This window comes from Lissotriton vulgaris, chromosome 4_1 (assembly GCF_964263255.1).
Source record: "Lissotriton vulgaris chromosome 4_1, aLisVul1.2, whole genome shotgun sequence".
NCBI classification, from domain to species: Eukaryota; Metazoa; Chordata; class Amphibia; order Caudata; family Salamandridae; genus Lissotriton; species Lissotriton vulgaris.
Genome location: NC_141691.1, coordinates 726,397,422 through 726,413,124, shown reverse-complemented (window position 1 = coordinate 726,413,124; position 15,703 = coordinate 726,397,422). Strand labels below are relative to the sequence as shown.

At 43.1% G+C, this 15,703-nt stretch overlaps 1 protein-coding gene across 6 annotated transcripts in view; it reads left to right on the top strand.

Moving 5' to 3' along the window:
• RREB1 (ras responsive element binding protein 1) overlaps positions 1-15,703 on the top strand; it is a 166,066-nt gene that overhangs the window by 133,703 nt on the left and 16,660 nt on the right. For all 6 annotated transcript variants that reach the window (XM_086965026.1, XM_086965022.1, XM_086965027.1 and 3 more), the window contains 2 exons: positions 9,270-9,459; positions 11,240-13,976. In XM_086965026.1, the coding sequence (XP_086821152.1) occupies positions 9,270-9,459; positions 11,240-13,976 (2,927 nt within the window). The remainder of the gene's footprint in view (positions 1-9,269; positions 9,460-11,239; positions 13,977-15,703) is intronic.

The window sequence follows — 15,703 nt, the reverse complement described above, 5'->3', positions numbered from 1 at the left end:
CGATGAATCATGGGAAGTTGCGTAATAGCTCCATTTTAAACACTACTGTGGAAGTCGGAGTCATCAACAAGATGCATGTTCCAGTCATGGCATGGTTAGCTCAGCCTTTAATAATTCCTATTAATATGTGTATGCGTTTAGTTTCTGTGCATTATTCACATATTAAAACTTTATGTAAAGCACTTGCTGAAAGTTATTTGGAAATAACAGTTTACTGCAGCAGCTGGTGAGGTGAGAGCAGACATGGCTAAGACAGCAAGCAGTTGAAAGATGAATGCGTATGCAGTTGTAACACTGAATGTGTCTTATAACCTTGCTTCAAAATGCTTTACCTGAAATCTCTCTAGTTCTAATTTTATACACATGGTTCATTTTAATGTCTGAGCTTCTGTTGATGCAAAAAATTAATATATATATAGTTGAGGAATTTTGGAGGATCTGTACATTTGTAGTTTGTTTTAAGGATATTTTGTCATGCTAACCTGTTTTTCATCAAAGGTGAAAGAATCACCTGATGAATATACTAAATATGTTTTATCAAAGTTATAAACAGACTATACAGAAAAGCCTGCGTAAGACTGCTGGTATGTTTTTTAAACCTGCCAAAGAGAGCATTGACATGTTTCACCTTTATCTTAACTAAGCAAGCTTTTTAATCTATAAGGGAAGTGGATCTTATATTTTTTCTTGAGTCAGTATTACGTATTCTAATACTTTTCGGTACATTTTTCTTTAATTAGGTGCCTGTTTTTATTAAAAGGACCACTTAGAAGTAGGCGTAACAGACATTCAACAAAATGTCAACCGCGAGGTTTCGTTATAACATTCTGATTGCACTGGAGAAATTAGATTTTATCGGAAATGAAGAGTTAACAGTTAACATTTTTTTTTAAAGAAACCTCCTGTAGATGATAAGGCGTTGCTTGACCAAAAAACACAAAGAACCACCAGCAAATGCCATTAAGGTCAACACACCAGCCTGATTGGCGGGTGACCTGTCGTTCTTGGCTGTGTCCTTGCCTGTGCGTGACTGTGCAAGAGAGAGGCCTCGTTTTATCACCACAGGGACGGGCATTGCAACAGGGCCGGTGGAAAGGTTGGCACCTTCCCTCCAGAGACGTGCAACTCGAGTCTTTGCATGTGCCGGTCCAGCAGGGCCCTGCTGAATGTGCACATCATCTGTAGCTATTCTGTATCCAGGAGCCTAAAAATAGGAAGCCCCATGTCTGTAACTGCTTCAGCTAAAGAGGACGTGGGCCCTTCACAGAACAGAGCAGCTCTTGCAGGCCAGAAGAGAGCAGCATGAATGCCTGCCTTTGTCCCTCACTCTAGAACCGTGCTTTCTCGGCCTTCGTCCTTTGCACACTTATTAAAAATGCACGTCACTTCCAAGATCAGAGGGATGGGTTTTTAAAGAGGGTTGAGGGCGGCTTGTGGCATGAGACTGAGGTTGGTAATTAGAGAAAGCTGTAGGTTGCGACAAGCGTAAGGCGAGGGAAGGTAATGCAATAGGCTTATGCCAGGATACCCCGGGGGACCCATTGGAGACAGCCGCAGTAATAGAGCGAGAGCTGTCACTGTTCCATCTTACTGCCTGCTGGCAACTGGGGGGAGATTAGTGCAGCTGTTTGATGTCCATCCCCATGTCCTGTGGGAGGGTCCAGCATGAGGAAAGTGGATGATGTTTGAAACCACGCGCGGTAACTGGAGTTCAGCACCCCAACATCACTTTCCCAGCAAACTATGTAATGAAATCCTGTTAAGCTATGCAGTCTACTCTGGATAGCCATTTAAAAATAATATGAAAAGGTATTTTATGTTCCCGTGAAGCACTGATAAACTTGTTAAAGGGGCAGTATAAAAATACACATCTAGAACTTTCATCTATTGGATAAAGCCAGTTGCATCGACGATGTATGAAAATATATATTTGATCCAACATGGGACATTTTTCTCTCCAAATTGTCTTCCAACTTGAAATAGTTTCTCCTCCATTTGATAGGAAAACCTTATTGATGGAGTCGTCCTTCCTTTTCTGAAAGACCTCCCCGTGTGACGATTTATTTATTTATTTTGAAAGTTTTCTATAAGCGATCTGCTACCCCCGGTGGGAACATGACCACCGGGGGTATCGGAGCGCTTTACAATTTATACATCAAGCGGAATACAGATATATGCAATCAAAACCGCACCAACCAAGCCGAAGATAAAGTCATGTGGAGCAATATATTCAGGGGAACTTAGCAGGGGCAGTTGTTCCTTTTCTGGACTCTAGATTCAGCCTTAAATTGTTTGAAAAGGTTGTGTAGTTGATATCTTATGAGAATAGCAATCCTGTGTTTAAAATTGTGTAGTGAATCCCTCATTAGCGACTGAACTGTTCATTCTTTAGACCGTTGGAGTAACTAACTATTTTCCTGACCCTAATTCTTTTCTTTTTTTTCCACAAGCATTTGCTACAGTATTTTTTCTCTCCCACATTTAAGACCTAATTTGGGGGACACGAGAAAACCGAATTAGTCACTTGACCGAACTAAAGTAGGGATGGCTTAATCACTACTGAAGGGTGGGTTATGCACTTTTCAACATGATTGTTCTCCCATTCGTGATGGTTGCTGTTACTAGTTTACTTCCGAGGGTGAGTTTGGCGAGTACCTTCCGAAAATAGTTCATAGTTGTGCCAATTGTTTTCCTTGTAGAGGCAGCTGTAAGTACTGATACAGCAGCCTCATAGCTAGTGTATTGCCAAATCTATAAAGCCAGCGATTGTTTCATCTGCCTCGGCTGCGCAATGTTGTGGGATGGGTCTGTCAGTGGAGGTGGTCAAGGCATTGCTCTGATGTTCCATGAAAGGTTATTCGCTGGAGGCACGCCTACCTTGTCTTTTTTTGCCTTTTGTTGTTATTTGAGCTTAAGTTGCTGATTGACGCTGCTGTTCTCCTGCGAGCGTTAGGCAAGTAAATGCTGGTGCATTGTATAATGAGCTCTGTAGTGTACTTCCTGCAGGCAGTACAGCACATCCGGGTTGGCATATTTAACAAGCATCTGAAGGAGGCCCATTGGGTTCCGGGATGTGTCAGGTTTTACCTCCGGGGCAGGTGCCACTTATCATGTGCTGTGCAAACCAAAGAAACCGAGAGGGGAGCGTCTGTTCCACCTCACTGGCTGTATCCAAGCGCACCTCTGTCTTATTTATTTGTTCGTTAGGCACACAGTATAAATTAAACTGGCTCTGTGGTGAAGGCACGTATTGGGCCCACTTACTGTCAAGGCACATCTCAGAACATGGCGGCGGATCACACCGAAAGCGCTTGTACATTGTGCAAAAAAGCTAGCCCTTTGTTCACACAAGCGGTGTGCGTTTTTGTTTCCTTTTTAGAGGACTGGAACATTCTTGTTCGTGTTTACCCAAGTTGAAAACCTGTCTGACTGGTGCAGTGTCTTACTGTCTGTCCCATGTGCCCCGGTGTCTTCAGTGAGACCTGGATTCCTCAGGGTTTAGGCCGTTCTATGTTTTTGCACACCTGGGTATGGGGCAAATAATGAGGGTGGTTTGCTCCTGGAATAATTTTGAACAGATAGGAGAGACTCGACAATTGTAACGTTCACTCAGAATTCAATGACACTTTTAGCATTAGTGATTTATGTTGGAAAATCACAATGGTGGGGTGTTTGCTGTTCAGGGTATTGAGTGATGCGAGGGGCGTGGGACTGATTTGTATTTTATCGAAATACAAAAATGACCTTTGCTGTTTAAAACAGTAATTCCGTGCTGTCATTCATTGACCCTCTTGACGCCCCCACCTCATACCCCCCGCCCCCCACACCGAGCACAGCAGGTTTGCTAATTATGTCACTTTGCTTCTACTGTGAGTTTAGATGCAGATATAAACGAGATGTGCACATTTGAACGAGAGAGGGGAATTAACAGTGCTAATTCCTTGCGATTGTAGGCCAATCTTTCTAAGGGCATAATTCGTTGACCAGGTCCATATGGCGTGATGCTGATTAGAGCCATGTAAAAATGGCATCCTTGCTCCTCCCCCAGAGTTTTTTTGTAGCTTTAAGGCTGCCTTAAACACCTAGAAATCCTTTAGCACGCAAAACCTAGCCCGAGCACCACCGTGCCGAATTAACACGCCTGTTCTCGTTGCTGTGCTGCCGCGTTGGGACGTTTTTAGGGGCTGCGGGGCGTGTGCGCAGCTCGGGTGGGTACCAGAGCTCTCTTCGGGAAGATGCTGCATTCATCCCTTTCAAGCTCTAATGAAGACTGACAAGCCCAGAAAATCCGGTGAGACCTTAAGAGCTCGTGGCTCTGGCAGCATCCCTGAGCATCAGGCCTGGATTTACAATGACCTCTATTGTCCTTGCAGGGGAGCTTAGCGCCAAGGTGCCAGGAGAACTCGCAGGGAGGCGCCAGCCAGCAGTCTGCCTGATAACGGCCGCTCCGAGTGTGCTCTGGGTGATGGCTTTTCACAAAGGGTTTCGCTTCAGCCTTTTTTTCCTGATTGAAGGAAGCCCTGACAACAGGTGTGGACTTTGTGTGCGCCAGGCGTGTTTTGTTACACCCCCGCCAGGTATGCTGGGGTTTGTTTTCGCAGGAGACCAGCAGCCTAGGCTTCGCCTTTGTGAGCGCGAGAGCCCGTGTTTGGTTGACCGGAAGGCCTCTTCGACTCAGCCACAGGGACTCTCAGAGTTCGCACTATTACATTGCAAAACCTTTTAAACGCGATGAGCGAGGCAGGCGTCATTCTTGGGATGGTTGTAGTGGGATGGTGCACATATAAAATTCTGAATATAGGCTTTGTTACGGGTTTCATTAACTTCGCTAGGTGAAAGGTACGCCCAATTCAGTTATGCATCCGCTGCTCGAAGCAGAGCTCCATGTTTTGAAAAGAGTGCACTCAGTTGTAGTTTTAACATATATACATTTAATGTGCTTGGTGGATGTTTGCAAAACAGTTCCACTTGTTTGAATATTAACTTCTGGAAATTACAATAGTCAGTCAGTAATTCTTTATTCGATAGTTAAAAAACATCATAAAAGTACACATATATACAGGTTTAAAAAAAAGAATTACATTACAATAAATAAGACTATCGCGGGTTTAAATATGCAATCATGTGAACAGTATACACTACAAGGGTCCCTTCAAGAGCCCTCCCCTCTTGAGTTTCTTTACTTTACAGCAGTCCTAATGAAATTCATGATACAACAAAGTGACCATGGGTCCTGTGCTCTTTGTAAAAACAATAAGGCCATTTTAGCGTGACATAACTTCTCTTTTTTTAGAAGCTCTACCAGGAATCTACGTCTAGGGTCTTTAAAAAAAAGGACACAGAAGTACAAAATGAAGGGTGTCCTGCGGAGACAAGTTGTCGCAGCCGCAGGCACCCTTCTGCACAATCGTCCGTGTAAAACCTGGTGGATCTGCCAGTATATGAGGTAAAAGATTGAGCCTAAAAAGGGTCATTAAATGCCTATCCTGGGCATTTTACATCACATAAAGGTATGGCTCCATGCCCTCTATATTCTTGATGGAACTATAGACAATTACAGTATGTTTTAACATCTCCCGTTTTGTTCTAAAAGTGGAGAATTGGTCCATCAACAACGATTTAATTTTCCGTTTATCAGAAGATACAATAGAGCTAGGATTAATAAAAAGATCCCTCTGGTCAATGCCCTCCAGGGTTACCTTAACATAATTAAGCCAAGGTATTTGTAGTCCCTTGTCCCTGGACAGGCAATCTGTCAGAATTTGCCTAGTTAAATCTGCCTCTGGGTTGGCCCAGATTTTTAGCCAGGCCATAATCGGTCTTAAATTGAGTTCATCCTCTAGAAAGGGTCTCCCTAGTTCCATGTGTGCAATTACGGCTGGGGAACTCTGGGGGACCTTTAGGATCCTACGCATAAATTTAGTTTCCACCAGCTGCAATTGCTTTGTGTTGACATAACCCCAGACTTCCGAGCCATAAGTGGCTTCAGACCAGGAGATCGAACCATACAGGTTCATGACCTGTTCTGGGGACCACCGGCCCAGCCTTCGGCCATAATTCAATATGGCATCATTTGTGGAGATTAGTTTTGTACATCGTTCCTCAACTAAGGGTCTAAAATTGAGTGCACCATCTAAAAGCAACCCCAGGTAAGTAAAAGAGGGAGTCGTTTCCAGTTGGTGGTTCCCAATTTTATACACAAACCTCTTACAGGGTTTGGGACCTGCCAACATCACAAAGGACTTGTTGAAGTTCACTGCCAACCCCAAGGTGTCCATGAATTTCACAAATCCATCTAGCAGGCTTTGCAGGCCCCTCGGGGTGCCGGCAAGCAGCACCGCTTCATTCGCGTATAAGAGCACCAGTATTTGGCTTCTGGAAATTACAATACTCGATTGATAGCGTTCTCCCCGGTTCTTGCTGTTGGCACCCTTGTCCACTGCTGGAAACCGTGCCTTGGCAGTTCTGAAATCTGTGAAACGAGGACATGTTGCACGTCCCTCTTGTAGCATCTCGGTACACTGTCTTGGCACATGCAACCTTGCTTCCAATTCTTTTTTTGTGTGCATGTTTTCCATCTTGGTTCTTTAAGTGAAAGCCAGCCTTATGTATCATGAGTGCTCTGAGTTACCCAGGGATGTTGAGTGTTGATACTAGAGTAGTAAAAGATTTAGAATAGTGTAATAGATAAGGACCCTATAATTTGCCTTACTCCATAATTTCCCCAGTATTTGCTGAAGTTTACTAGGCATAGGATGCTTGATGCAAGTGATCAATTAGGCAGGGCACAGCATTGGGCGACGAGGCTATAGTGGTCACCCTTCCTAGCTTGCATTTAGGCAGTGTTTACAGAATGGGTTGCACACTTGGCTACCAGAAGTTAAAATGTATTGGTAGGGCATCTCCGGAGCTACCGTGCTGGGGTGGGATGGGCACAGCTGCTTCGGAGAGGGTGCCTCTTAGAGTTTATAAACAGGAGTTTCCTTATAAGCACTGAGGCTAATTTTGTTGTCTGACAGGAGACCGAGGATTTCATCCCTGTGAGAATTTTACTCATGAGCACCCATGCGGTCACCCAATTCACCATCATTCTCTACCAAGCAAACCAAGCTCTTTCTTTGCTCCGCATGTGAATGGCGCTGGCCCACATTCGTAGAAGGAAACTGTAGCATACTTGCACGGTTGGGACTTGAAGCACAGGCAGAGTTTGAAGGGGCTGTCCACTTTCTTCTAGAGGTTTCCAGTCTGCTTGCTATGAAAGGTAGTGAAAGGTATAAAGGAATGGAACCTATTGTGAGTGGCAAGTGAGCCCATGTTACCAAGCCCACGATTGTCGCTTTCTTTCTGACAGCACTTTGCACGCTGGGCCTTGTAGGTTTTTTTTTGCCTTTATAAGTAGGAGTTTGCAAATCTCCCTAATTAAAGCTTTTCTGATGTTGGCTACTGAAGTGATGTCAAGTTGTTTTGGATTTGGATTTCTGGGTGTTCTGTGCTTTCCTGGAACATCCTAAATGCCGCATCACAAGGGCCAAAATGAATAGAAACAGCCAGAAAATGGATGAGCTTCTCACACATGACAAGAGTGGAAAGTTCAGTTTGTTTGCAGTCTGGCACCGTGGACGAAAAGAAAGGCGTACACTAAGCTGGTTACTTATCCTCACTCCTTTCCACTTTTATCTTGGAATTGAGGTTGCCTGAATGAACCACTTGCTCAACTCATCGTGAACCATTTAGTGTTTGTAATGCTACCTGAGGGCAATGGAAGTTGCCCATTTTACGTGTGTACCCTTCAGCCATTCCGGACTTCGTAGCCAATGCTGCTGTGAATTCTGTGACTTGTTTCTCTATTCCTCAGCATCCGCTTAGGCCTACAATTCCAGGTGCTGAGTGCTATTGGATAAGAAAACGGATTAGCGAATGTGATCGAGTAGATATTAAACTGGTATTATCACATTGCCGCTCCTACTCCAGAATGCTGGCTCGTGACGGTCCACAATATATAACAAATAACTGTATTTTATAGTGGGGTGCTGCATTTTATTCACACCATTTACCACAGGTTGACGTCTATTTCTTCATCTCGCAGGAATTAGTTATTTTTATTGAGTTTCGAGTCCACATTTTTAACAGCTGGTGCTTTTTTCACGCTGCGTCTCGGAGCCATCTCCACAGCAAGCACCTGCTAGCTCAGGACTGGAAATTCTTGTTGCTCCACTTGGCACACAAGAGGCCCACATTTCAATTTGTGTGACCTTTTGTTTTGCGTTTTACGGTGCGTGTGCTTCAAGTAGAGCGCTAGTTCCAACACTGCTGCTTGACACTGTACAGAAAGTGTTCTGTTTTTTTCACGTTGTGAATTCTGTTGCTTACAAGAGGAAGGTTCACATAAAACCATTTGCACATTTCCTGCTCGCCATTTGCTATCAGCAAAATGAAAAGCAGAGATAAAGTCTAAATCCTGACATCGACTCCTGTTGAGAAGACTTGTAAATATAGGGTGAAGTTATACTTTTCGTATAGATGTCAAAACATGTTTATTTCATCTGCGTGTGTATATATATATATATATATATATATATATATATATATATATATATATATATATATATATAATATTTTAAATTCAAGTTTAGAAATAATTTGACACTTTTGAAGAGTAATCTTATGTAAAGCCACATGTTGTGCATAATCCTGACATCTATTGGTTCGTCATGAAAGCTCGTTAAAAAAATTGGAACATTCATAATTTGGGTGTCAGAGGTGTTTATTTTTAGTAGGCACTCTTCCTGATTTAAAGCCCAGTCTCACAAAATCACAACTTCAATAATGTGAAAGAAACACCAGATGATCATGCGTTGTGGTTTTGCAATGTCCTTTAAGGGCTCTTGTTTTCCTTTATAGATGTCAGAGTCCCTGGATGGTAATATAAGGTAGCAACACAAGGTTTTTAGGTTTATTATATATTTTACGAAATGTTATAACTTCCTGGATGACTTTTTCTGCCTTCAAGGGTAGGAAGAGTGAGGATTTTGAGAGACAAGGAACATGTTGAAGAAAATGTATTCACCTGAGGCTAGAATGATAGTGATTTGTGACGAAGACTTGGAGATTGTGTACAATCTACATGTCTGGGAGACTCCAGTAAAGATGGGGTGGGGGCAACAGATGTCAGGCCAGAGGGAGTCTCTCCTTTGTTTCTTTCTCTTGCTCTCCATCTTTTTCATCTGTCATTGGTAAAAACTCCTTTTGAATGGCTTTTTCCTTTGCAGGTGTGATACGTGTTGCATCACCTTCCGCACACATCGGGGCTTGATCCGCCACAATGCGGTCATTCACAAGCAGATTCCACGAGACCCTTCGGGAAAGCCTTTCATCCAGAATAATCCCGCAATCCCAGCAGGTTTCAACGATTTGGCCTTCATGGACTTCTCGTGTCGGAAATTTCCCATTATTTCTCAGGTAAGCACATCACAGGCTGCTGCTCAAATTGTTACCTTGCAATATTTGTGAGCTAGAGAATTGAGATGTGCAAGTGTAAATTGTAAATTTTCTTGTATCGTTATTATGTTGCACCGTTTTTGGAGAATTATGAAAAGGGCCGTGGAATACGTCAAAGCTTTTTTTTTTAACCTAGTAAGGACAATTTGACCAACCTCAACCTGCGGTCAATGTAATATTTAAAGATGTGCTTTTTATCCAAATAAACACTTGCTTGTTGAAAACATAGTCCAGTGGTCTCCCTCCACGTTCTACTCACTCTTCTTTTCTGGTACTTTAATAGGGGAAAACTGAGGCGCCCTTCTCAATGCATGGAAATGCATTGACAGAAGACAGCAGTCTATCTGCAACTTAAAAACAATTGAAACCCCTTTAAGCGCAACAGTGGCCCGTCAGGTCAGCGGAGGCCCGGGCCTCTACTCCCCTGGTGGAGGACTGCCCACCAAAGTTGGAGCTCCACACCTGCGTGGCAGTGATCTCTAAGCCTACGGTGCTTCCACTGTGCAGCGGATGTACTGAATGTAGAGGAGAATGCCAAGTGGGTGCTGTTAATGTTTGGCTGTACTTGGCATTCTGTATATGAAACCAGCTTACGAAGCAAGAGTTAGACAAGAAAAACGAAAACATTGATTGCCCAATTCACAAGGTGTCTTCTCCCTCGTGTGTCAGGCCCATTGGTTTTCACTGACTAGAATAGCTCTGCCACACATGACACCGTGTTTGGAAAATCCACGGGGATCCTCTTGTACTACATATGGCAGGGCAGCTGACACTGTGCCACGCTCGTGCTTTGGTGGAAATACCAGCGAGTCCAGGTTTCTACCATCGGTGGCTGCTGATGCTCCACTGGCGGAAACATGGGCAGTTACCCCAACTCTAAATCAAGCGGGAGAACCATTAATTTGGCGGTATGGAAGAACAACAGAATTACATCAACTCTTCAGTGTCGCCAAACCCTAAATGAACCTACGGATGTTGGAAAATGAAAAATTTATTTTTTTCAAACATTTTAAACTATTGTGTTCTTATTTTGTTACGGTGATAGCAATACGAGACTACACAAATGTAGACATCAATCAACACTTCTATCTCCGTTTAGGCATATAACAATCATAAAAAAATACTTTTAAAAGAAAACTGAATTTTAATAGCACGGAATAACTCGCTCCCCCTCCCCTGCCAAAAAGAAAGAGTTTGATCGAAAGTAAAGGGCATCTTGAGGGACTCCTTTATTTATTCTCCATTGTCCACACTCGGCTGTATATTCCTCCAGTTCTCTGACCTTGGATAACTGTCTCAGTAAAGGAAAGCAGAAAATTAACTCTTTAGGGAGAGTACCATGTCCCTGACTGAAGTCTCACAATTCCATGTACCTTGCTCACTCATTCGGTCTTCTCAAATCAGTGTATCTTAATAGATGCATCTAGACGTGCCCCCTGTTTATAATGTGTGCCGCACTTGTAAAACTTTTGAGACATTTCTTTCATCTGGTTTATTGATTTTAGTATGAATTTCATGGTAACTAGATCTAATTTATCAGAACTACATCCCCTCAGCGCTCCAAAAGTGTTTATTTTTAAATTCACAAATGACTCATTTGCTCATGTAGTGGAGGCATTGTCATTTAGTAAAATGGTTTGTATTTTCTTTTCGAAATGTTGTTCTACATCGTTTATTTCTGCTAGTTCTCTGGGTCAGCTAAAATGTTTCTTACTTCTTTTTCTTGTGTTTATGGATCCAGGTCTGGTGTGAAACAAATCTGAGAAGGTGCATCAGTGAATTTCATAGTTTTGTCTGCGAGATCTGTAACAAAGCGTTTCCCATGCCGTCGGCACTCAAACTACACATGAAAACCCACAAAGAGGATCAGGGAAGTGAAACTCTCACTGCAGACACGAAGAGCCCAGCTGCTGAAGATCAAGATCAAACGGCCTTCATGTCATCCTTGGGCTTACAACTGACCAAAGAGACGAAGCAAGTTCAACATGAGGATCCTGTCCAGGATGACTTCCAAGGAATATGGCTCGAAACACTGAAGAGCAACCTACCTCAGGAACCCCGCAGCACCAGCATGGAGAACCTACCTCCAGTGGACTCTCCGTCTGCGGGTAGGGCTTTCTCCGTCTTCCAGCCTACAAAAGACCACGTAAAGCTCCTATCCCTTCAGCCTTTCCAAAAGGGATTCATCATTCATCCTGACAGCAGTATTGTAGTCAAGCCCTTCTCTGCAGAGCTGGCAGACATTCAGCAGATTTTGAAGATGGCTTCCTCTGCACCATCTCAGATTAGTCTTCCAGTGCTTTCCACTTCCTCCGCGACTGCCTCCCATTCCCTTCTCAAGCATGTCCCTGTCCTCAAGCCAAAGCCACCAGTTACTCCTCGGATGCTTGCTGCAGCCTCTACGCCTGATCCACTGGTCAATATCCAGCAGGCTTCCCCAGGCTGCATCAGCCCAAACCTTCCCATGCCTCCATTGGTGAGGCAGAACAGCAGCACAGCAGACTATGCATGCAGTTCCCTAGTTCCACAGTCCAGATCTGCAACACAGCCTAATACGTCTGCTCAGTTATCTGTCCAGCGTACAGTTAATTCCATACACCAGATTGAAATGAAGTTGCAATTGGAACAGGATAAATTGACCGAATCAGGTTTGCCTTTGGATTTAGAAAGGAAAAAAGATAAAGAAATCCCAGAAGTGGGCCTTAAAAACACCATTGATGGAGCAGCAAACAAAAAAACTCCTGCAACAAAGAAAGTCCTGTATCCATGTCGTTTTTGTGACCAGATATTTAACTTCTCTGGAGTCTTGAGAGCTCACATGCGGTCACACTTGGGCATCTCTCCTTATCAGTGCAACATCTGTGACTACATTGCCGCTGACAAGGCTGCACTGATTCGGCATTTGAGGACACACAGTGGCGAACGACCTTATATCTGTAAAATTTGCCACTATCCATTCACTGTGAAAGCCAATTGTGAACGACACCTGCGTAAAAAACACCTGAAGGTCACCAGGAAGGACATTGAGAAAAACATTGAATATGTCACAAGTAATACAACAGACCTGGTTGATGCAATGTGCTCTCCGGACACTGTATGCAAGTACTGTGGTGACGACTTGAAACACTATCGAGCGCTTCGTATTCACCTTAGAACACACACTGGCTTACAGAAGAAGAAACCTTTTGAATGCAAAGAATGCGGCACAGCATTTTCAGCAAAACGAAACTGTATTCACCACATCCTCAAACAGCATCTCCATATACAGGAGCGGGAAATCGAGAAACACATTCTGTCTGTGGACATTAGACAACCTGAGTCCACGCTGTCAGAGGTCAGCACTTACCTGGATCGCAAACCAACTCCTAAGTTCTTTGATTCACAGAATGGATTTATGCATGGGTCTCTGTCTCACTACCAGATTAAACTTGAACCAGTAAGCAGCTTTCCCGTAGATCTAGATGAACCCTTAGACTTCTCCAAAAAGAACAAGAATCTTGGTATCTCCCAAGTGAAACAAGAGAACCTGTATATTTCCCCTCCTCAAATTCCTGACGACTCTTCTATGGAGCCAATAGATCTGTCCATCCCTAAGAACCTTAAAAAGGAAAAAGACAGTGTTCCGCGTGAAGCCAATCAATCAGATCAAGCTCCCGAGCCTGTTGACCATCTCTGCAATGGTAATCAGTCTTCTCTAGCTTTTAGTGAAAGTAATGCTGTCAACAATCACACGTCCTTCATACATTCCAAGCCAATAAAAACTCCTCTGCATTTGACTGTTCCAGTTATATCTCCTGCTCTCCTTTCAAACTCTTCAATACTCCGTCCTTTAAGGCCCAAGCCACCTCTTCTTTTACCAAAGCCTCCCCAAACCCGAGAACTGCCTCCACTGGCTTCAATTGCACAAATCATTTCTTCTGTCTCCTCAGCGCCAGCCTTGCTAAAAACTGAGATTCCTGACTCTCGCCCCCCAGCAGCCAGCTGTTCAAGTGTCTTGGAAAAGCAGGTGATGTCCAAATCAAAACAGGGACCTGTACCACCCATGCAACAAGATGTTACAAAGCCTTGTGAGCCCACCCCTGACTTGGGCTGTCCTTCAAAAGTAACTGAGAAGGCCTCTTCAGAAATCTCTGTGGAGGGAGCGCCTAAAAGAAGAGGCAGAAAGAAAGGGACAAAAAATAAGCCCAAGGCCCCGGCTGTTGACTTGGAATCAAGTGGTGAGTTTGCAAGCATAGAGAAGATGCTGGCAAACACAGACACTAACAAGTTCAGCCCCTACCTGCAGTCCACACAAGATGTGAAAGAAGAAGCTGAGCAAATTGGGACAAGTGAGGACGAAAGGGAAACAGCGGAAGATAAGCTGCTAAGAGGAAAGAGGAACTCCTACTCCAACTCCCTGCAAAAAATCACCTGCCCGTACTGCCCTAGAGTCTTTCCTTGGGCAAGCTCCATGCAGCGACATATGCTCACTCACACAGGTAGGTTTATTGTGCTAGTAGGCTTTGTCTTAAATGTTTGACGTCTGCAGGAGTATATATCCAGTGTGTAACGGTGAATTATATCAACCCAATCCTGTTTTGACAGTGCAAAGAGGTTGCCAGTTTTGTTTCTTTTTAACAGTTAGCTTGTCTAAATACCTTTATTACAAAATAATAGTTATATGAACAGGGAACCGTGGCAGAAAATGTGTGGCCTCACCCCTCTGAAAAGTCTTTGCACCAAGTGGATGTCCCCATCCAGGTAGGTCCACCACAGTAATGTCTGTTGAGACTGACACATGGGAGAGCTTTTGGAGAAGTGGCACCTGTACCCCTCTTTTTAAATGTTACTAGTCTACTGGCTATATCAACCATGCATCCACAAGAGTTCTTAATCTACCCATAAGTCAGCTGTTGCTACCTTTTGCTGGAAGCTCCCATGCACAACACAGACAACGTCAACCATTTCTACTAAAATGGAGCTCCAGAAGAGCTACACACATTTGCCTGCTCACTCCTGCTATGATGTAGAACGAGATAAAGCTCTACATTATTTTATTTTCATTCTCAATGAGGGTAGTTATCTATTTTTATGTGTTCTGTACGTGCTCGAAATTTGGGTTGGTTGGTTCCTTTGTATGTTTTGGTAAACTTAAAAGATTGTTGGCAAGGGGAAGCACGTATTTTTAAATAGAAGAAAAGTAAGTATTAAATAAGTGATTTATTGTGTTTTTTGTTATGCATGCTTTGCATGGAATGCCTTGTTAAGACTATGGTAACCTTGTTGATTTTTTTATTATTACATTCTTCTGTGTCAGCAAGAATTCTAAACATCTTAGTTAATGTGTAAAGTGGTGTTTGATATAAAAAGAGGCTTGAATCGTTTCTGGTAGCTACAACATTCTAATTATAGGATGAGGTCATAATGATATACGTACATTTCTGCTAGAATGAACCAATATCCAAAATGTGGTTGGAAGTTTACTCTTGTCAAAGGCCAGGTTAAGTTCCTAGAGATGGTTGAATCAGGAGCGAACTCCCCATCACTTGGCGGGGAATTTTAGGGAAGAAGTTTCCTCACTTGGAAATAATTTTTCCCATGGAAGAAAATAACGTTTTTTATTTGCAAACTCATTGTTGCTGAGAATTTCCTCATGTTTTCAAGTACACCTACTACATTGCTTATCCTTAAATGCCTGAGTATTAATATTTCTGAAAAGATGCAACTGTCCTGGCGTGGCTCAGATGGAGGTGTATGTTAACATCCACTGCTGTAACTGTGTGACTGCAACAGGAGAACTGGTGCATCGATAATGGTGCGGTGCTATTAAATGTATCAATATCTGCACGTTCAAACAGGAAGGCGCAGGATTCCTTAACTGTGCTTATTTGACACTTACGCGGAAGCCCGTGCCTTTTAGTCTTCCCCCTACATTTTATTAGTGCAAGCTTTAATTCACCCAAATCGATCTCTGTTGCATCTTGATATCATTCATGGATCGTCTGAATTTTTCTGATTTATTTTTCAATTAGACACTTGTTTAGAACACTCAAAGTGCTAAAATTCCTCAGTTTGGTTATTGAGAAATTATAGGCTACGGACAATTTTTAGTTCATTCACAGTGCAAACTGATTTGCTAGTTTTGACAGAGGTCTTCATTTTAAGCACATTAAAAGAGCAGATCATGACCTTATGGAAGTATAGAAATGGTATGTTTGAGTGGTGT